General features: G+C 38.7%; 2 protein-coding genes and 1 long non-coding RNA gene across 3 annotated transcripts; 1 reads left to right on the forward strand and 2 right to left on the reverse strand.

The window, feature by feature from the left end:
• Positions 1-34: 34 nt before the first annotated feature.
• LOC140035843 (uncharacterized) lies at positions 35-341 on the reverse strand. Its single transcript, XR_011839757.1, has 2 exons — positions 274-341; positions 35-130 (listed from the first exon to the last, which is right to left on the reverse strand). It is a non-coding gene; the product is annotated as an uncharacterized lncRNA (long non-coding RNA).
• A 3281-nt stretch (positions 342-3622) lies between these two features.
• On the forward strand, positions 3623-7397 carry LOC113726255 (amino acid permease 4). Its single transcript, XM_027249867.2, has 8 exons — positions 3623-4107; positions 4214-4349; positions 4633-4866; positions 4959-5052; positions 5197-5411; positions 5977-6134; positions 6248-6475; positions 6631-7397. Exons 1-8 carry the CDS (start codon positions 4060-4062, stop codon positions 7054-7056), a joined length of 1539 nt encoding a protein of 512 aa, XP_027105668.1. The 5' UTR covers positions 3623-4059; the 3' UTR covers positions 7057-7397.
• A 4247-nt stretch (positions 7398-11644) lies between these two features.
• Positions 11645-14490, reverse strand: LOC113726256 (subtilisin-like protease SBT1.6). The gene has a single exon (XM_027249868.2). It carries the CDS (start codon positions 14387-14389, stop codon positions 12062-12064), a length of 2328 nt encoding a protein of 775 aa, XP_027105669.1. The 5' UTR covers positions 14390-14490; the 3' UTR covers positions 11645-12061.
• Between the last annotated feature and the right edge of the window lie 8356 nt (positions 14491-22846).

The raw sequence follows: 22846 nt of genomic DNA on the forward strand, positions 1-22846 counted from the left end.
GCCCTCAGAAACATATCCCCATGCTATATCTGTCTTTTGCCTATGACCTTGGGGCTGACTTGCAGATCCCTCACTATTGAATGGTCCCCCCGGTGAACATTGTGAGTTACTACCGCTACCAGCCTCCATCCTAAAATGAGATATTTAAAAATAACTAGTCTTAACAAATAATTAATATACACAAACTGAAACAAATTATTAAAGCTATTCGTATTTGGGAACTGAAACTGTCACCAAAAGATCTAAAGGGGTTAATGGAGACAATGAAACAACCGTTTAGCACGAGTGAAGTTAATTCCCTAAGCCTTGTGCATTTCTTGAGGGTGTTAAGTATCTTCACGATAACTGGATTTTGCACAGAGATTTAAAGACATCAAATATACTTTTAAAAAATAGCACAGAGATTTAAAGACATCAAATATACTTTTAAAAAATAGCACAGAGATTTAAAGACATCAAATATACTTTTAAATAATAGCACAGAGATTTAAAGACATCAAATATACTTTTAAATAATAGCACATTGGGTGTTCCCAGATCCCAAGTATGCAAAATGTATATCAAATGAAGCTATTTAACTGGAAGTGGAATGAAAGTCTTTGCCCTTTAAACACTACATATATATATGGTATATCACATGTTTGAGAAGCAAAACGTGAGATCAACACATTTAAGCGAATTGCTAAAACTTGAAGGATAATGTGTGTAATGTTCAATTGGTGCCCTTCCATCCTTTAGCTCACTGACAAGATCCAAATCACAATTAATCACAAACAAGTATATAAGAACTCTTGTCGGGGTTACAGTCAGCTAATAGATTGATCAGCAGATTCACGATACTGAATTCTTATGAATGAAAGCAATCAAAGTACAAGGGAATTTGCAGCAATTTAGGCAAGCGGAACTGATATTTCCAAAGGATTGACAATTGTATAAACTCAAACACGTGAACAGGAAAATAAGCAGCAGCTACAATCAACCCGGTCTGAGTAAACGGATAAACTGACCAGCAAAACACGACACTACAGAGAATCAATCACAATCAGAGTATATCTACTCACATATGGAACAATATCTAGACAGAGAACATGTTGAAATTAGAAACGAAATGAGGTAGCAATTCAAATTATGAAGATTTAGGACCTGAATGCAGAAGGGTTGATGTCCACCGGCGCTGCACCACCTCAATCACCCTGCTCAGCTACACCACCTCAATCACCCTGCTCAGCTGCACCTTCAGCCCACAGTCGACAACGAGCACCGCCAACCAGTGGTCATCTACGCCGTTTCCCCAAAAGTGATCCACACCACACTTTGGAGAAGGGGAAAAGGAACTAGCGAAGGAGGACCGAAGCGGCGAAGCGGCGAGGTGAAGTCACTGAAGTGCGAAGAGGAAGAGTGGAAGACTGGAGCCGTGGAGCGAACTAGCGAAGGAAGACCGAAGGCCGAAGCGGCGAGGACCGAAGCGGCGAAGCGGCGAGGTGAAGCGGCTGAAGTGCGAAGAGGAACTGAGGAAGAGTGGAAGACTGGAGCCGTGGAGCGAACTAGCGAAGAAATCAGAAATGAAGAATGAAGATTAGGGATCGGTCAAAATTGAAGTTTTTGTCAATTTTGACTCAAAAATTGGAAACCGCGGTTCACGGTCCAACCCGGTTTTGAAGATTTGACCGGTTTTTTCCGGTTTTGACCGGTTTCTTATAAAAGTCAACATAAGCTATAGACCGGACCGGACTCATGGCCGGGTCGCGGTCGAACCGGTCGACCCGGCCGGTCCGGTCCGGGTTTGAAAACATTGGCGGAAACAGCTAGCCTAGCCTAGCCTATTCCTACTCCTAAAGGGGGGACTACTTTTTTAAGAGAAGCGACTCTAAGGAATGCGCCAATTGAGTCGGGGGCACCAGACGGGAACTTAATCATCATCTGATCAGACGGGTGCACCACTCACCCGTATGAATTTAGAACACTTCTCATATTGAGACACATTGATGGGAGACAAGTTTGGATTGCTGTTTATTTGCCAAAATATATTTACTTACATCATCATTACAATTTCCAACACACCTTTTTATCTTCCCAATTACCTTTTTATCTCACATACATCACATCACAAAAAATGCTACAGTAAAAATATCTCTAATAATTTACAATCCAAACAAACTCGTTTGAACCCTTGACCTCCCACCCCACTATATACAGTTTTCTTCTTTTTTTTTTTGGTGTTTTCTCCCCTTTATATTTTGAGTTCATAAGTCGGTGAAAAAAGATTTTGGACCCCGAAAGGCCAAAACTGATTATGTTCAGCTCAATTAGTGTAGAAATACAGAAAATTTTCAAGCATCTCTATTTTTTTATAGTAGTATTTATATTGATTCCATAGCTATGTAACCTTTTTTCTCATTGTAGGTTCTTTTTTTTTTACAACTAATTTAACTTGTTTAGAAGTAAATAAATATGCCCAGCTAATTTTATTCCAAGTTTTTTGGGTTTAAGGTAATGTAAGAAAGGGGAAAAAAAAAAAAAAGGAGGTAAGTGTAATTGCACTCTCTTGTGGACTAGATTTAGATTGGGTCGGAGCTTTGGATGGAAAATGTTAAGAAACGCGGATTGGCCCAAGTCCAACCACATAAGCGGAGATCATTGTAACTGTAGTTATGAAGGCCACACTCTATTGTGGGGCTCCTGGTCCTTGTCTTCATAGACATTAGAGACAGGAATAAAAAAATATTCCACCCCAAATTAACCAATCATTCCTCCCGCGAATTCATTGCACAAATTGCTTTCTAGTCCATTTGGCATTCTTTGGCGGTCATCATTTCGGATGAAACCACTAACTAGTTGGTCGTCAGTCAAGTCATGGAGAAAGGCCATTTTGTGGACGCAACACCAATTTAAGTGCAACCCGTGCGGCACACGATGATGCGCTTTCAGTTGAAAAACACTTTCCAGATTCCGGAAATTTTCCTTGGTTCGAGCACAGATTGAATTCCTAACCTTTTCCCTGTACATATTTTAGATATTCAGTGCCTTACTTGGAATATCAATCAAAGTTTTTGGAGGAAAGATGACTTGCTGAATGCATAACCAGTCCTGATCTAATTTTGCTATGCTGCTAGTTGTTATCGAACATGTAACAGTACTGTATGAATCGGTATGGCAGCATGAACCAAAGAAGGCGAACTGTTCAGTGACTTGGGAGACTTGTCTCAGTTCTGCGGTTGATACTGGCAGGCAATTGTGTTTTGGTGACTCCTTCTACGATGTCTTCTCTCATGGGAAGAGAAGACTCCACTTTCCATCTTTCATTCCAGGGAAACGCGCTCTTATTTTTAGAGTAAAAACACGCTCTTATTCGAGAATGGTTGAATCGGCTTAAGGGCCGGCCAGCAAGAACTTAATCAAAATCATTTTGTGGCATGAAGGAATCAGAGAGACAACCAATCAGAATTATAGGGTTGTTATCCACAAAAGGGGCTTATCAGAATGTTTACTTATGCCAAAGTCCTGTAGTGTCATGTCCAGTCCACACCCATTTAGTTCACTGCTACTTTTCTTCCCTTTCTTTTATGACAGCAGCGATAGCATTAGTATAATCTACTCTAACCTAATCTAAGAGTAGCCTAACCGACGAGAACCTCTTGGAAGGCAACCACATTCAAGTGACGGCCACAATTGAGTGGCTTGACCTCCCACCCACCTACAAGCTTACTGCTACTACAATTTAGGTTACTGCTACTTCCAAGAGCGGGCATTCCGAAAACACAAGAGTAGACATCAAAGGTGTAACCTCATGAAAAGAAGCTTTAGCCCACAGCACCACATTGCCAAATGGGCACATAGTCTTCTGACAAATCATATTAGCACGTTGCATGACTGTTTAGAAAGGCATTTACCTCTGTCCTTTCCTCAAATTTGAGGAACCAGTGAATCATCATTTTTATTATAAAAGCCTCTTGCTTTTCGCATCCAGTATCCAGAATCATTTTTCCTAGGCTCCTTACATCTCTACAAACTCTTCATCCTCCTGTCGTCTCTCTACTTGAATAACCAATTCAAAAAGTGATGTTAACCAGGAGTAGAACCCTTCCCTCAAGAATTTATAATGGTGTTGTAAGTTGATTTTCGGAACGTACCAATTTCAGTGTGATAAAAAAAAAAAAAAAATTCTTTTGTTCTCTCAACTTTTCTAAAGCTACCCGTCTGTTCCATTCTTTAGGTTGAAGAGAGGCAAGACTTCAGACACTATTTGCAGGTGGAAGTCCAACCCAAACCTCAACAGGAAGCTGAAGCAATTAATCTGCAAGCTAACTATTCCAAGTGCTTTGATGATGATGGCCGGTTAAAGAGAACAGGTAAACATCCCAACAAAAGTGGGCAGATGAATATAATACTTAGAATACGCCGTGCAGATTAGACATTGGGATTAAATTTAATACTGGAAAACTGATGAATTTACTACCAGTCCCTCGCAAATTACATCTCTCATATTACATACAACCGACTCTACGTGTCAGTCTCTCAAGAATTAATTGCTCAATCATCATCATTTGCCATTAAGCAAGCAGATGGTAGACCAGTATTACCCATTGAATGCCACCCAACATACCTAATAGGCTATAACGTTTGCTGATGCAGGAACTCTTTGGACTGCAACATCCCATATAATCACAGCCGTCATTGGCTCCGGTGTGCTATCATTAGCATGGGCTATAGGACAACTTGGGTGGGTTGCTGGACCAACTGTCATGCTTCTTTTTGCTTTTGTAATTCTCTACACGTCCAACCTCCTATCACAGTGCTATAGGTCTGGGAATCCTGTAACTGGACCACGGAATTACACTTACATGGATGCTGTCAAGGCAACCTTAGGTAAAAAGACGTACAAGAATAACTTTCCTAATTCTTTTAAAGTTATTAGTCATTTAATATCAGATTCCTAACGTGACGTTTTTGGATTGCAGGAGGGAGAAAAGTAAAAATCTGTGGACTAATTCAGTATATCAATTTATTTGGTGTGGCTATTGGCTACACAATTGCAGCATCAGTCAGCATGATGTGAGTTGGCAGTGTGAAAATTATACTAATATACCAATTGATATGCTCTTCTATCTAACCAATGCATCAAAATATGTGGAATATCATGTCAGATACTAACACACAGTGGAACTATACTATGCACTTGTCTCTTTTGTGAAACAGGGCAGTAAAAAGATCAAATTGCTTCCATGAGAGCAATGGTAAAGATCCCTGTCATATGACAAGCAATGGATACATGATTACCTTTGGAATCATTGAAATCATATTCTCCCAGATCCCTGATTTTGACCAAGTATGGTGGCTGTCCATAGTTGCAGCAGTTATGTCCTTCACATACTCTACTGTTGGTCTTTCTCTTGGCATTGCCAAGGTTGCAGGTGCACACTATACTGCTCTCATTTTGCACTTGGGATCCTCGGTGACATGTTTTCTATGCCAATCTAATGCCACCTATAATATTGTGCTAAGTGTCCTGTTATTATTTACACTTATGTTAAACCAAACTAAGTTGAATTATTAGAAAATTAAAGTGTAAATAATAATAGGACACTTGGCGCAATACTATAGGTGGCATTGAATTGGCATAGAAAAACATGTCACCGAGGATTCCAAGTGCTCATTTTGACATGACCAAAGACAAAAATTACTATTAAAAGCAGAAGTGTGAATTTCAATTATATATATTATCTCGTTTGCAACTTATGACTAGATGTTTGATATGCATTTCGAAAGCTTATTTACACATGTATCATATGGCAGTTATACCACCAAGATGTTTGTTTTGCAACTAAAGCATGCACTTCTACTTTATTTACGTTTGTCTGATTTATGCAAAAAAAAGGGATCTAGTTTATGTTCCTAATTAGATCATTTAGTTCCAGGTTCTGGAACAATCACCTTACTATGCAGACATCAATCTTTTTCTTTATTAATTTGTGGCAGAAAATAAAAGTTTCAGAGGAAGCCTAATAGGCATCAGCATAGGTACCATAACACACGCTGGAACAGTTACTGCAACACAGAAGTTATGGAGGAGTCTACAAGCTCTAGGAGCCATAGCATTTGCATACTCTTACTCCATCATCCTCATTGAAATTCAGGTTGACTGTATTCCAGGTTCTCCCTCTACAAATGATAGTTTCCTTCCAAATTTAGTTCAGAACAATTTTCAATTCAGAAGTGCTGATGGAAAAACTTCATGCACCCCCCGTAGGATACCATCAAAGCCCCTCCAGCTGAATACAAAACCATGAAGAAGGCAACTCTAATCAGCATTGCGACCACAACCGTATTCTATTTACTCTGTGGATGCATGGGATATGCTGCATTTGGGGACGATGCTCCAGGAAACCTTCTTACTGGTTTCGGATTTTATAATCCATATTGGCTATTAGACATAGCTAACGTAGCCATTGTCATCCATCTTGTTGGTGCCTATCAAGTAAACCCATGCAACCACTCGTTAACATATCCATACTTCGCTTCAAACACTAATATCATCTATAATGCTTAAAACTCACTTCCTTCAGTCAGACTATCTATAAGGCATATAAGATAGAATGTTGCTCACATAGCTACATGACTGAGAAAATGCAGGTCTACTGCCAGCCGTTATTTGCATTTGTGGAGAAATGGAGTGCACAAAGATGGTCAAATGGTGACTTTGTAACGGCAGAATATGACATACCTATCCCTTTTTATGGCGTGTACCAGCTCAATTTTTTCCGGCTGTCGTGGAGAACCGCTTTTGTAATTGTTACTACTATCATCGCCATGCTCGTGCCTTTCTTCAATGATGTTGTCGGCATACTGGGAGCTCTAGGATTTTGGCCATTGACAGTATACTTCCCCATCGAGATTTATGTTGCTCAGAAGAAGATTGGGCGATGGACAACTCAATGGATTGGTCTACAGATATTAAGTGCAGCTTGTCTCCTTGTTTCACTATCTGCAGCAATTGGTTCAGTGGCTGGTGTCGTTCTTGAACTCAAAACATACAAGCCCTTTAAAACTAGTTATTAGGAGGAAAAGATCGAGCAAATGGAGGAGGATATAGAAGCATTTTACCTGCAGTGAGAAAAGCAGTATGTACTGGTTACTAATCTATAAAGATGAAGGGATGTACTATAAATTACGAGAACATTGATGTATCAAAATTACAGAGGGCTTCGATGGGGTGGATTGGATGGCAGTCATGCAATCATCAGTCAACAATGAACGTTAATATAAAGCGTAATTATTAGGTATAATAAGCTGCCAAAAAAAACCACCCGCATAAATCTAAAATATGGTTTTAGACCAATACTACACAGGTGCTTGTAAGAGCTTTTTTGCTTTTTAATTTTTAACTTTGCTATTCATCATGGATGATCTATTTTCTACAGTTCGATTCAAGTTTGGACTAAAGATACACAAGTTACCGTAGCGTGATTACAAAACAAACTAGTATTTTATCCCGTACTATGCACGGGTTTACACGAGAAGGAGGCGAAATATGGCCAAACACAATACTATTATCCCTTTCTTTCATATTCTTTCCCTTCGTGTCACTTTTGAATCTAATTTTCTCGCATCCCTACAAACTTTCGTCGTTCCTTCAAATTCTACTGATTTTTTTTTTGTATCCCTACAACCCTTTCTCATTTTATCAAATCATATTTTCTCTTTGATCTATCTCGCTCCCACCCAATTATCATATCTCTTATCCAATTTTACAGCCCATTTGTCTCCTATTCTACCATTATTTTCATCTATTTATAAATGTAAATGGTAACCTATTTACTTGGCTCGCCTATTAACAAATGAGTTTGCGTGTGTAATTTAATTGGATTCAAATGGGTGACCAACTTAACCCATTAATTAGTGGGTATGAAATTGATAGGTTTGGATCACTTATTTTGACTTAATTAAATTAGACGTAGATTCAAAGTCAATCATTAGTGGGTAAATCTAAATTACTCTAATAATTATATTCTAATTTTTGCAAAGATGTATTCATAATTTTTCCTCTTCTTTAATTTCTATTATTTTATTTTTTAAAATTTATCCAACTTCCTCCATTCCTTTCATAAATGTTTAATAAATTTCATGAATGTTAATTGATTGTTTGCATTACTACCTAAATTATTTTTAGATAGTCGTATAGTGACAAAATTTGAAACTCACTATGATGATCATTTTTGGCTCCTTTCAGCAATTTTTTTATATTTTTTCTCTTTCTTTAGGTAAAAATTGATTATTAAGTTGATATGTTGATATGATTTACTATTTTGTTACTAAACAAAATGTGGATAAAAAAGTAAATAAAATTTAGTAGTGGGTCGTGAATGAGTGATTGGATAATCCAAATCCATATATAACTATATTCATTGACTACTCGTTTATTTTGAACCATTAACTAAGTAGGAATATATAGATTAACCTAATTATAATTTGTCCAAACTCACACGAATCATCAAATTTGATAACTGTCCCCTAATCTTTACCTTCCCCCTAATCTTTACCTTCCCTAACCCTACAGGTCTATCTTTCTAATCCTTTCACTATTTAGGATTCATTATCTCACTTTTTAAGTGTTTTTGGACATATAAAAAGTTAGAATTATTTTTCCAAGTTGCTGCCTCATTTTTTAAGTGTTTTTAATCAAATAAAAAGCTAGAATTGCAATCATCGAGAAAAAATAAACTTTCGAATGTAAATTTAGTGAAATACAACCTTTTTATCAAAATTTTGCTAAAATACCACCAAAAACAACCTTCTAAATACACCTTTATTAATTTAAAATTCATACATAAATTTTTCTTTACATACATTTTTTGGTGTACATGTGCTCAATGAAAAGTCATCTAGATGCTTGCACGATATTGCTATTGAGTTTATTCTAATTGCAAATAAAATATCATAATTGTTATTTACATACTCCAATTTAATGTTAGAGTATAATTTCAACATTCAAATTTTAAAACTTTAAAAAAACAGACCTATTGATAAATGATTACTGTACCCAGAAGGAAAGCGATAAAGAAATAATTGGGTTAATAACTTAAAAATAGGACTAATTACATTATCTCAAGGATTTGGCTAGATAAATTAATCCTCTTTAATGAAGGAATAAAAGGGGTTAAAGTGATAAAGATATAATAGGGTGAATAATTTTAAAATGAGACTAATCAATTATTCTTGAGAATTTTGGCTTGACAAATGTATTTTATTTAATTAAGGAGTAAAAATGACTTAAAGTATAAATAATAAACTGTAAACGGTTTATGAAGGAGATAGTGTGAAAGTTTTAAAATTTAAATTTGACTAATGATAGGATTAGTTATAACCCACTATTTTAAAGTTTTTAATTAGATTTTATATATTAAAATTAATACAAAAATATGAAAAAAAAGAATGAAAAGTTTGGAAGCCATTGAGAGGGTCTCTGTAAAAAAAACCACTCTACAATACATATAGATATAGATGCTGCCAGTTTTTGCGGCCAGGTCCATTCTTTATAAAGTCTTTCCTTAAATGTCAGTCCTAAAAAATAAACTAAAATAAGATAATAAAGAAAAAACCGATGCACCAGAGTGAGTCCTCAATCGAATCGAAATCTACTCGAGTGAGGTAGGTAAAGATCGTGTTGGATGCGGGACTTAATGCTGACCTGAGAGGGAGAATTAAAGGCAAAGGTCCAATCTCTTTATTTGCCCACCAGCAGGCACCATCCTATGTTCGATGAAAGCCAAGACAAAAGTAGTACTTTTTTAAGGATGCGTATTTAGTTTAGTAATTTACAAGGCTGGAGGACTTAATATGGCCCTCTCTACTCTTTGTCTTAGTATAATGCGCGCAGAGGCTGTTTCCAGTTCTAGTTTCTGACGAAACGACGCTGCAGCTCTGTCTTGGCAACACAGGCTTACCAGTAACACGGACCAGACCTTCATTGTCCCGTGTACATACGAAAGTCCAGCCCAAGAAACGCTGACAATTTTGCGAAGCCTAATAGTGTCGCACATGGAACTCTTTTTAACATTTTACATACCACTTCACAATACTATGATACTTGGATCCAAACGTGGGGGTTGACAAATACTACAAATTTTAAGTCGCTGGGAACCGTGACAGCAACGGGGATACTTAAGAAAGACGGTGCATCTTGTTGACAACAAAATATTTTGGTAATGGACCTTTTAGGTTGATTTTGATCGTTTGCCTTATGCTGAGTGGACACGATGCAGGATCTTAGTGACGTACCAGGACTAGGAGATTGCAAATAATTGAGGATTCGATGTGATCTACCACAATAAAATTGATGGCACACCACAATGTTCCCTGTCAAGGGCAAAGCGGAACACCCCAAAAGAGAGAGAGAGCACCTGTTACAATCCCACGCCAATACATGCTAATGTTGTTAAATTCGATCGGATAGCGATTCGGCTAAATTATTGAATTAGAAATTAATTGGTTGAATCGTTCTCGACAACTCGCTAACGTCAGCATAATGTTATATAATTATTTTATATTTTTATAAGTTTTAGAAATATTAAAATCAAGTTCTTCGTTATATTTGTTCAATCATAAAAGATGTTCCAAAAATATTAGATTTGCAATCAAATACATACTGAATAATTATATATAAAAATATAAATTCATGATTAAAATATGTCTATTCTTCAAAACTACTTGAAAAATTAAATTAAAACAAATTAATATAAGTTGAAATCACTGATGCTAAATTAATGAGATCATAGGGATAAAAATATCTTGATTTAGAGATTATTTAAGAAATCGGGTGATTTTGATATTTACATTAAATGGTTGACGTTTTCTTATTTCTACTGATAAATGAAAGTTTAAGTAACTCAAATTATATTTGAAAAAAAAAGAAAAAAGAAAAGTTTAAAAATTGAGTCAACCAGGCGAATCAGGCCATCGATTTAACCAATTTTTTATGATTTTAATTGATTTTTTATCAAAGTAATAAATCAGTTCGAAAAGAAAATTGATTTACGGTAGGACTGGTTGAATCGACCGGTCCGATTCGGATCTAACAACACTGGTACATGCATTTTGGGAAGGTCAGTTTTAATCCTAGTCACAGTCTTACCCAATTGGTGACGCCCGCAAACGTCCACTGTACCCTGGACCCCCTCACAATAACTGCCAGAGTCGCTGTCACAAGCGCAATTTAGTCAGGGATGAGTGGTCAAAAATATAAATTGGAGTGGACGTCAAATCATGCATAAAGATGTTGCTGATACTTTATTTCATACATATAAATACACTTTTTATTTGGCGACGAAATCAGGTGTGTCGATCTGTCACTACATAGTATAATCCAAGCATATGGGCTAAAAAAATAAAATAAAAATCCAAGCAAGCAGCAAGCATATGGTGCCTACTTAAAAATGAAAAATTTCCAAGCAAAGCATATGATTAGTCTGCAAGTATGTGTACAAGTTGATCATGAACAGCAACAAAGTATTTGGAGTTGAAGCGGTTGTTTCAATTTCAAAAGCTCCAAAGCTTGTACTTATTGGCAAACCAACCAATCTTAACGAGAAGAAAGAAGAAAGAGAAGTAACCGCTCTCGGAAGCTTCGAATTGATCGAGTGAAGTAGGATGAACTTAACAAGCATTTGGCATTCATAATACTTTTTGTCACATGAGGAGGTCGAAAAAGAAAATTCCCAGACATTCCCTCCGGCTCCTACCACGATCACCCCCGGAAAAAGGCTTAAAAGGCCACACGCCGGTGTCTCCCGACACTTAGACATACCTACCCCTCGAAACGGCGCTAATTAAAGACGATCGATCAACAAGCCAACCCAAAAATAATAATAAACAACCAAAAGTGCTAGCTAGCAAGATGTAGCTAGCTGCTTAAAGCTAATCAAGCTAGAATCTACACACCTATCTCCCTAGTACTCGATTAAAAAAAAAAAAAAAACACATGATGATCATGATCAGGATCAAGATCATTAAAAAAGCCTTCCTGGTAGCGAATTAACGAGCATCCAAACATGGGTGATGGAACCATTTACAGGGGATCAATTTGAGTCACCACAATGGGGCTCCGCACCACATGCTTTCCATCCACCCAAGAAAGTGAGCCGAAAACAGCACCGGAATCACCAATCACCAGATTCTTACTGTCCGCGGTGACCGTCACAAAGTAGCTCAATTTCCTCACTTTCTCCGTGAACACAAGTTTTGAGGGCTTCACAGCAACACCGACCCCCTTGGGTGCCTCCACCTTCACGCTGTAGACTGCATTTGCTTCCCCGACGTTCGTCACTGTCCTGAAAAAGGTCTTGCTGGAAACCCCCGTGGAGGCACTCGAAAACGGTGCAGCAATTGAGGGATAGTTCAGGTTCTCAGGCAACGGCTTCCTCGCCGGGCAATTCACCGGTGATCTGGTGATTACCTGAATCGTCTTGGGGCCATACTCAATCGCGCATAGAAAATTCACGTAATCACTATTGGTTAAATCATAAACGAGCCCTGGATCCATGGCGAGACCGAGATTCACGTGTCCAGCTCCATAATCGTAGGGGGTGGATGGTTTCCCAGTTGCCTCATCGATCATGGGATGAAAATTGTTGTCAATAGTAGTAGCAGTAGTCATCATAGCAGACCTAATTGCAGCGGGACTCCAATCAGGATGCGCGGATTTTAGCAAGGCCGCCGCGCCGCTCACATGAGGACACGCCATGGACGTACCCGACAAGATGTTGAACTCGGTCTTCCGAGTATCCAAATCCAGTCCCGTTGGACCGACCGCATCAGTCCAGGCCGCCAAGATATTAACCCCAGGGGCTATCATGTCCGGCTTCAGTATCTCGGGGTTCAAACCGTTGGGCCCTCTAGCTGAAAAAGAAGCCACCACGGGAGCCGGTTTGATCCCAACTACGGTGCCCCCGAAATTGATCGTGGCAGTGGGATTTGGATGGGAGGCGGCATAGGCTTTGATGGCGTCACCTTCTGAAGCACCAACTGCACAAGTTGGAAGCAAATGAGCATCTCCAACAAGGCCTTCTCCGTTGGAAGCCCCATTAGCCAGAATCATTCCCACACCTCCTGCCTTTTTCACCACTAGTCCTTTGGCCACTCTAGGATTACTACCCCGGTCGCAAATCACTATTTTTCCTTCCACTGCGCTAGGCTCAAGTGAATTCTCCATGCACAGTGAAGTGGCCAGTACCCCGGATTTACCGGGGTACACTACGGAGTACATTTTCCCGTCCAGTGGCAACCCCGCGTACAGCGACACCCCGGAGAGTTTCCTACCGTCGCCAAGGATAATATAAGCTGGGAAATTCCGATCAATGGTGCCGGCTCCGACGGTGGTGAGCCAGGGAGCGAGGTTCGTCACGGACATTCCATTCGGCCCATCATTTCCAGCTGAAGACGACACAAAAACGCCCCGCGCAACGGCACCGTACGATCCGATTGCAATTGGATCGAGATAATAAGGAGATGAAACGCCGTCACCGCCACCAATTGAGATGGAAATCACGTCGACTCCATCGGTGACTGCAGCGTCAAATGCGGCGAGAATGTCCGAATCGAAGCAACCGGCACTCTTCCAGCAAACTTTGTACACTGCTAATCGAGCTTTGGGAGCTACCCCTTTAGCTATCCCGGCAGCATAGCCCTCCATGCTAGCTTCAAAAGCATGCCGACCAGCAGCGGTGGAGGCCGTGTGGGTCCCGTGGCCGTCGGCATCTCGGGGAGACTTGAACTCGATAGTTTCATTAATCCCGCCCCCGAACCCTCCAAAACCAGGGGAAGCCTCGTGGCCTTTGGAGAAAAATCTCGCTCCGACAATTTTGCGGTTGCAGTTCTTGGTGGTGAACCTCACTCCGGCCTGGCAAACACCTTTCCAGCGAGCGGGGACCGGGCCCAAGTTCAGATCGGAGAAGCTCCGGCGTTCGGGCCAAATTCCGGTGTCAAACACTCCAATAATAACGTCGGAGCCATAGTCGGATTCGGACCAGAGACCCCTTTGGTTGCTAAGGCCCAGAAACTGAGGGGAGCGAGTGGTGTGGAGATGTCGGCGGCGGTCCTCAAAAGCGGCGAGGATAGAAGGGTGCTTGAGGACAGAGGCGGCTTGGGAGGGAGTTAAAGAGGCGGAGAAGCCGTGGAAAACTTTGTCGTAGACATGGAGGATGGTGGGAGAGGGGGTGAACTCGGAGGTGTACCAGTGGTAGTGGGTTGGGAAAATGGTGGGCTTAAAAGAGCTGTCTATTCGGAAGATGTAAGTTTTGGGGGTTTGATCAGGTGAAACGGCAACGGACTTTGAGACGGTAGTAATTACAAGTACTACGAAAAAGAGGAGAATTGGAGGAGGAAATGAAGTAGCCATGGGAGAAAGAAAGCTAGCAGCTCAGAGTCCAGCCAGAGAGTGTGATGTTCAGACTTTTGAGACTGGGATTTCCTCGTGGAGAGATAAGAATGATGCTGGTGCAGCTGAGTTATAGGAGGGATTATTGTCTCTCTCTCTCTCTTTTCTTCTTTTACTTATTTACTATTTTTTTTGTTTAATTAAAGTAGGGTGGTAATAATTAAAGTTTTACTAGTGGTTATTTTTGGTTTCAGGTGTGAATTCTGTCTAAATCAAATTGGTTCATCAAAAATCTCGTAGAGAAATTGAGCGTAAATCTGAATTATTCATCTCATACAATTAAAGACTAAAAATTAGCAATTACTACTGTACGAATTTACATAAAATATATTTTGTTGGTTCAAATACACGGACCGGTTTGATTCCTTATTTTGGCGGTTTTTAGAATTTTCTCAAACAGATTTCCTTAACACCAAAAATATACAAGTCATGGGACGTTTTCTAGTTTATTATAAATTTCTTCTAATAATGTTTGCGGACTAAGTAGATAAATTGAGTTATTTATGTACTGGTGGAGGTAGCAGACACTGAATTAAGTAAAATGTTTCTCTCAAGGTAAATGATGCGAAAGTGCCTACCGAATTAGTTTCGTTTCTAATTATGATGAAGCAGCATGCCCATCACTTTATTGCAACCTCTCAGGTACTTCCACCAAATAACTAAAAGTAATTTAGTAGTAATTGTCATATGCACTTTTATTTAAAGGTTAGGAAGGCCATTAAGTTAATTAACTATTAGATCATGGTACGAGGGTGACTCTAACGGATGAATTACCGGAGAAATAAAAAGGGGGAATTATAAGTGAGTGTGTGTGGGGGAGAGTGGACATGATTTTGTCGTTTATTTATACGCTATAAAGTATAAATTGAAGGCCACATTGTTGATGACTGCTGAGTCATCAGACCTATTTTGCGGGCGGGGGAACCAAAACAAAGCAAAATTGGATCTGCTACGATTGATTATTGATAGGTTTGGGGAGTGGGGTATCACCAGCCATCAGGAATTCCCACAATTCAATTTTTGTTCCTTTGGAGTGGAGCGGCAATCGCATCTGTTTGGAATATGAGGTTTTTTTTAGAGTTTATTTAAAATTTTATTGTAGAGTACTATAGAAGTTTTTGAACAAATTTTTTATAGAAGTTTTGGTAGAGTGAAAATTTTTTTTTGCTTTTTTTCTCTCTTTCTCTTTCTCTTTTTTTTTTTCTTTCTTTTCTTTTTCTTTTCTTTCCTCTCTTCTTTTTCTTCTTCCTTCCCCCACTCTTTCCCCGTTACCTCTGCCTCCCAGCAGCAACTCCACCAATGCCACCTCCCGCCACTGCCTTCTGCCCACCATTCCTTTCCTCCTCCTTCTGCCCACCACCCCCCTCTGCAACCCTTTCCTCCCCTTTCTCCCGCCACCCTCTCTTGTTCCACCAGAGCGCCTTCCCGTTCAAAAATGGATCCGGCGCCGGCGATAATATCCCCGGATTTTGACTCATTTCAAAACTAGTTCCTTCAAGAATTTCCATCAAATCTTCAGCAAAATCAGAACCAACCCATTGCTGTCTCTCTCTTTCCCTTTCCGACGGGCTAGTTTTCTCCACCGAAGCTAAACGAGCTATTGAAGAGAGGTCACCTGCGGCAGTTGGGTGTTGCCTGGATGAGGAGAACGGCCGGTGAGACGTTGGACCAAGTTCATGAAGCCAGGCGCATCTCCGCAGGATGGGGGAGGAAACGACAGTGGTGGTGGGTTGGGATGGGGGTGTAATAACAAAAAAAGGGAAGGGAAATTTTTTTTTTTTTTGTGTTTTGAATATTTTGATGTGTATAGGTAAAAAGTATGGCGTCGGAACCAACAGTGCCAGTCGCTTTTCCCTGATTTTTTTTTTTTTGCAAATAAAAACTTGATGGATGGGGGGTGGGTCCTGATGGATTATGCTATTTTGATTTGTTTTTGTCTAGTATTTTACTTGCGAGGATATACGTTTAACAGGATTGATTGATTGATGCAACTAATACTACCAGTTTTAAAATTAAAAAACTTCCATAAAATGAAAAAGGATTGATGAAACGTTTGACAAATTCGAATAATTCCATGGTACAATTGATTTACATGTGTCTGTCTGTCTGCGACCTTCTGCTTTTTCTTTTTCTCTTTTTTTTTAAAAAAAAAAAAAGTTCTTGCATGGCTTGTTTGAAGTAACTCCAACATATATGTTTCTATTGTTGTGCTTTTTTTTTTTTGGGATGTCAATTTATGTTTTGAACTTTCAAAGTTAGTGTCTAATAACCAGTTTAATTTACACTGATCTCTTTCCAGTTTGGCAACATGGTTAGTTTTTTTTCTTTTTTTTGGTATTTTGCTTTAATCATCATATTATGGGTTGCTGTTGTTTGGCATTTCTTTTTTTTTTTTTCTGTGTTTTATTTATTGTTCCTACATTCTTATCTTATCCTGAAATTGTGTTTTGTCTTTTTGACTAAAATATCTCTTACATGTATTATCCAATGCCAACTCAGAGTACTGTTGGTGGTATGCATAAGTAATAAATACATGCAGTTCCAGTAGCGTTAGTGAAACATGTTTGGATCCTATAGTTTTTCAAAAATTAGTTTTTTAAATATTATAAAAATTTTTAAAAAGTAGGTATTCTATCTAATTTTTTTTTAATATTTAAAAAATATCCCAAAAATATATTTTAAAAGCTCTACTACTCTTAAATATTTCAAAATATTTTCTAAAAATATTCCAAAATACACCCTAAAAATTCTGCTATGATAAAATTTTTTAAAAATACCTTAAAAAACAGCTAATCCAAACAATATCCCTGCAGAAATATCATGATCTTCTTCAAAAGTTGGTAGTATTATACGGCGTGCATGATTTAGAGGGTGAGACTCGATGGCTGATTAAATTTGACTAACACTGATTGGCTCCCTAAAATATCTTCCCTGTCAAATTGGTATAGCTAAGTCCTTAAACATGAATGAATACCAAGACACCATACATCGAGTTCGATCATCCTTGTTTCCCAGTTTATTCCAGTCATAAAGAAGATTTTGATCATCGGGTCAGTCAGAAAGTTCGACATTGGAATCTTCGGCACAGTACTACTCCTACTACTACTGCTACTGCGACTATTATTAGTTAGCGTCCGTTAGTTTTGGGATGAACACCAAACATGCGGTACTGGGACGTTCCTCGTACAGATCCTCTGCTACGTAGGAGTACCGTGCTTATGCTGCATGGGAGTGTATATTTCTCCCTCTATCTCTCTCTTTTTTTTTTTTTTGGTAGCCGAAGCAGCTTTCAGCGTGGTACATCATGTGGTGGGGTCCTGCAAAATGATCAGATGTCTCCCAATCCCATTCAGTCCCAGGAGAAAGGCCAGATGCTTGCTCATCTAAATCTAGACCGTCAAAACTGTTGGCCCCCCCCCCCCCCCCTCAATCATGCTTCCTTCACGCTGAAGGTTGTTGCAGAAAGAAAGAAAGGGCGCCAAACTGCTGCAATTTGATTTCCGTGCCAAACTGCTCTAAAAAGTTAAAGGGCAACCCAACCCGATCGAGTTGGAAGCATCTCTGACTAGTAGACTTTTTTACTTTATAGTACTGCTCTACTCTGCTAATTGAGGTCCCAAAGTTAAATGTAAACTCAATTTGATGACAAGTGAATTGAACTCGAAAAGCAACGAGGAAGTAGTATATGGTACCATATATGGCTAAAGTTGGAGGATTGGGTCGACTTGATTTCCGTCGTTTCAGGTAGTTAATAGGAGGAGGATCTTGATTTGATAACCGTCGCATGGGATGGGATGGGAGACTGTCGGCCTTACCGGTTACTTACTAGAGTCACAGGGATTTTACTAGTTTTTGCAATCCAAGCAAGGAAGGTGGCTCATACAATTATGGATTCCTTGCTCCTTCGCATGCTACTGCTGTTGCACGAAAACGAAACCAAACTGCAGATTGTAAATTGTAAACAAAAGAATGAAACGGTGCGTGACGGCAATCATCCATAGGATACTCCATTCCCTTAAAGAGGTTCACGTCAGTTGCGTTTTTAAATTCATTGTGATGCTTCTCCATTTCTTAGTGGTCAAAAAAATAATCAATTTCTTTTGCACTCTTGCAAACCTGCGATTCAGGATTTTTTTTTTTTTTTTTTTTTGTGGGAGGTTTAGCAACCAACCAATAAAGATTTAGTAGTACGTGATAGTTTCCCAAGAACTGTGCAGTATATGGATACATATGCATCCATGGCTCTAAGTACGCAAGTAATCATGTGTGGTAACCAAAAACATGAGTTTGTCATGTTTCGGCTTGTAATGACCACCCCCGCACACACACACACATACACGAAAAAGAACGGACACGTGTAGGAGTAGTTGGAGTTGGCGAGTGGGACACTTCCATCAATTTCGCCACCGATCACTGACCAAGCTTTCTTCCGTAATTCTTAACAACAGGTCATCATCATCTTAGCTAAGCTACTTCTGTTTTCGTTTTTCACGGCTGAAGGGGACTCTCTCTCGATTATAATAAAGCTTTTGCTCTTTGACGAGGAAGATTTGTCATCCATAGGTCCAGTAGTAGATGAAAATAGAAAGGCGGCAATGCTAGATGACCAGGTGATTTCTAGACTGATAAATCGAGTCTACGGCACAAGCACACCTATCAAGGTAGAGACACAATCGATACTTTGTCCTCGATCTAGCTTCGATGCTAAAACCAGTTATGCAAAAGATCAAGAATAAAAGCAACACTAGTTGGACTAGAGTTATGAACAAGAGAGAAATTAAACCTAAAAATCTTATCGCTCTCCTCACAAAGGGAGGGGAGTATTTATAGTAAAATAACTGATAAGAGGAATGATGGAACCTACTCCTTGTTACCTACAAGGAGTCAGCCTATGACGGTGGTGTCAGACATAGGTCTGGGTATAACAGCGGTGATAGTCATATCAATCTGTCTAATAATAGTTAGCTTTTGCTTGTAGGTATCAGATGCCGAATAACTAGACAGGCCCAATCGAATGAGGTGGCCTCACATCGGGAGGACAAAGATGAGGATAAACACCAAGATAGTCGAGGTGATCACCTCGACCTAAAATGTGTTGGATTGAGTCATCTCGGTGATGAGTTAAGTTGAGAAAGCCAAGGTGAGCGTCCACACTAGACACTCAAATTATTGATGTCAATTGAGCTCCAAGAAATTGTAATAGAGTAACAAACTAAGTAATTGGCCACTAGAGGAGGGACTAAGTCCCTCCCTAAGCGTAGGTTAGGGTTGATCCTCCTTGACTGTGTTTTTTCTCTAGAGTTTTTTGAGTATTGCCAAAAGTTATTTAACTACTTTCGAATATCTCAATAGATTAAATAGATTCATTCCCCTTCCTTTCCCCTAGTATAGGATCAATTGTAATAATATTGTACTAAAAAAAACAACAGAGTAGCACATGAGTTAGAACACTATGTTAAATAAGGTTCTTCAGTGGACTCCATACTTAGCTCACCTCCAAATTTTGAAAAGCAATTAATGTTGGATGATTTCTAAAAATGTGAGTAATAAAATTTACTTTGTTTTCTACATAAAAGAAAAACAATAGATCATTTTACATTTATTCAAGTCTCTTAGTGCTCAAACACTTGCAAATATAAGACGGTCAATATAATAATAGGGATTGAACCTTTTCAAGTAGTTTTAATTACTTCGACTTTTCAAAAAAAAAAAAAAAATATATATATATATACCATAATTGAGCTAAATGCATTGTACTTGTTTCGAAATCTATATATCAAGGAACATATTTTTCCAATTTAACCATTTGCAACTCTAAAACGTACCTCTATGAAAAGAAAAAAAAATCATGATCTTGGAGCAGTTGGTAAGAAGGTTGCTAATACTAATGGGAAATCGCAAATTGGATTCCTGCATGTGGGCTTCAGATTCTCTGTCCCCAAAATAGTATCTGACCCTTTGTTGTACAACTGTCATGTGTCTCTATCCTTTTGTTAACCCAAACTCAAATAAATCGATAATAATCGGTTTACAAGTTTTGTTAACCCAAATTCAAATAAATCGATAACTCAAAACTTTTTAGATATTCAAATAAACCGATAATTCAAGAATGTTAGATATTGGAATTTGATTCTCAAAAAATCATCTGCTGGATAAAAATAAAAGAATAGTAATAAAATTTCAACCACTCTTACTAAGTACACCTAAAACACTGCTAATACTTGAATAACCATGGTTTATCATGTTGGTTTGTAATATCAAACCCTTGCCTATTCATAATTCAAAATTTCTAAAGATTGTCGGATTTTCCATCTGTTGTGCATCTACAAACAAAACCACCGGGACATGGCATGGGACAGCCGCAAATTTCATTACAAGCAACTAAACTTGAACTCGGTTGTCTGGAAATGACATTAAGGTCTATAAAGTCATTGACACTTGATCCACTGAAATTGTGTCCTACTTCAACCTATAAATGTAGAAAAAATAATTATAAGTACTAAAATATTGAGATGAAATTCTGTTAAAAAGAAAATAAAAAAAAGTTTTGAGTTATCGATTTATTTGAGTTTGGGTTAACAAAAAGATAGAGACACGTGACAGTTGTACAACAAAGAGACAGATGGGACAGAGACTATTATGGGGACAGAGAATCTGAAGCCCCTGCATGTGACGCCTTAAAAAGTTCTGGTTCAAACCTTCACCTCTCGAGTAAGAGTCGAATTTTGCGGGCACTCCCAGATCAAATCTGAATTAGACTCACTGATGGTGTGAATACTGGGTGCTCAAAGCAAAAATAAAAAAATAATATTTGTTTAATCCGAGGAAAGGGGAAAAGAGAATAGAGCTAGATGCCAGAACTGCTTTTAGTCACTTCCATGGACCAAGCCTTGTAATGGTCTTAAGGTTGGAGCAGCAAAAGCTGCAGGCATTGGAGGACGTGGAGCAACTAAGGTCGCCCGAGTAACAACTAAGGGCCTAGGCCTACATTTGCCGGTCCATTAGTACTGGGCGAAGGAACCGACGCCCACGGACACGGTGCCTGAGTTTCCTGAGAGATCTTTTCATTAATTGTTACTTATGATGTAGTGCTACTACAGTGCTATATTTTTCTCCCGTCTGGACTCATGTATAGTCCTCCAAATTTATTGATTTTTTTAATAATCAAAATTACTGAAAAATACAATTTAAAGTGAAACCCACAAATTAACACCATTAAATCAATTGATAATTGAAAGTGCTATTGAGGACCTTAAATTCAGGATAACTACTCCACAATCTTTCGATGTGGAATGAGAAGCTTATACAATTCTGAGTTTTCAGATTATGGAAAAATTTGGATTCAACACAAATAACAAAACTTAGTTACACTGCCTATGCATATGCACTACACATTTTATGGTGCACAGCTTCAAACAATTAAATTTATGGGGCATAGAACCACCATTAGAATCTAAAACATTTATTAGTCACCATAAAAAGGCTCGAGTATCTAAGTAACAATAATGTTCGTATATTTTCCAGTAGTCTTAATTTTGTTTCAACATCATTGAGTTGGTTGTTGCAGTAGGCCTGCTTTTGTAGGAAGCATCAAGAATGAAGTGATAGATTGCTATTCCAGCTTGGTACTCGTGCAATCACCAAAATATCAGTCATCATTGTTGTACACAAAATTGATGATACAGGTTAAAAAGAAAAAAAACAGCAACACTTGGGAATCCTATACAGGTTACAGGCTTACAGCTGGAAGGAAGAACCGACGGAGACCTGATATAATTCAAAATAAATATATAACTGAACAGATGTGCAAGAGAGCACAGTAATGTGAAAGTAAGTAGGTCCAGGATGGAAAATACCAAATTTATGATTTAAGAGCTTTTAATTTCTGATACGCAAATTTGGGGTTGAACTACTTGGTAAAATTCAGTTAGCAAGTATCTACACTTTCTTTTGAAAGTTTCAACCCTTTGTGAATTGTGAAAGACGCGGTGATGCAAACAACCTTTCATAGATTTTTTTGATAGTCGAGTTCTTTATCATCAATTATCAAGGAGTTGAGCCATTTGGACTTGGCGTTTGGTATTTTATGCCGACGCTTCAGCATCATTGGTACCTGCGGTCAATGTCAACTTTAACCTCTTCTTTTCTTCTCCAGTCTATTTTTCCCGCATATTTTTTTTACCATACCCCGACTACCGTATTTACTTACTTACGTAACGATGCTGTCAAAAGATATACTATAGTGCTTTGTTTTGCAGCATTAAAAGGCTCAATCAAGGAGCGTGAACCTTTGAAAGGCAGAATGATTGACTGGTAGAAACCTTTGCGCGTCCACCCTAGAAAAAAGATTTAAGGACTGAGCACGGAGGGATCTATCTAAAATTAAAGGCGATCGATCGGTGAAAAAAAAGTGGCGTC

This window comes from Coffea arabica, chromosome 2c, assembly GCF_036785885.1.
Source record: "Coffea arabica cultivar ET-39 chromosome 2c, Coffea Arabica ET-39 HiFi, whole genome shotgun sequence".
Lineage (NCBI taxonomy): Eukaryota > Viridiplantae > Streptophyta > Magnoliopsida > Gentianales > Rubiaceae > Coffea > Coffea arabica.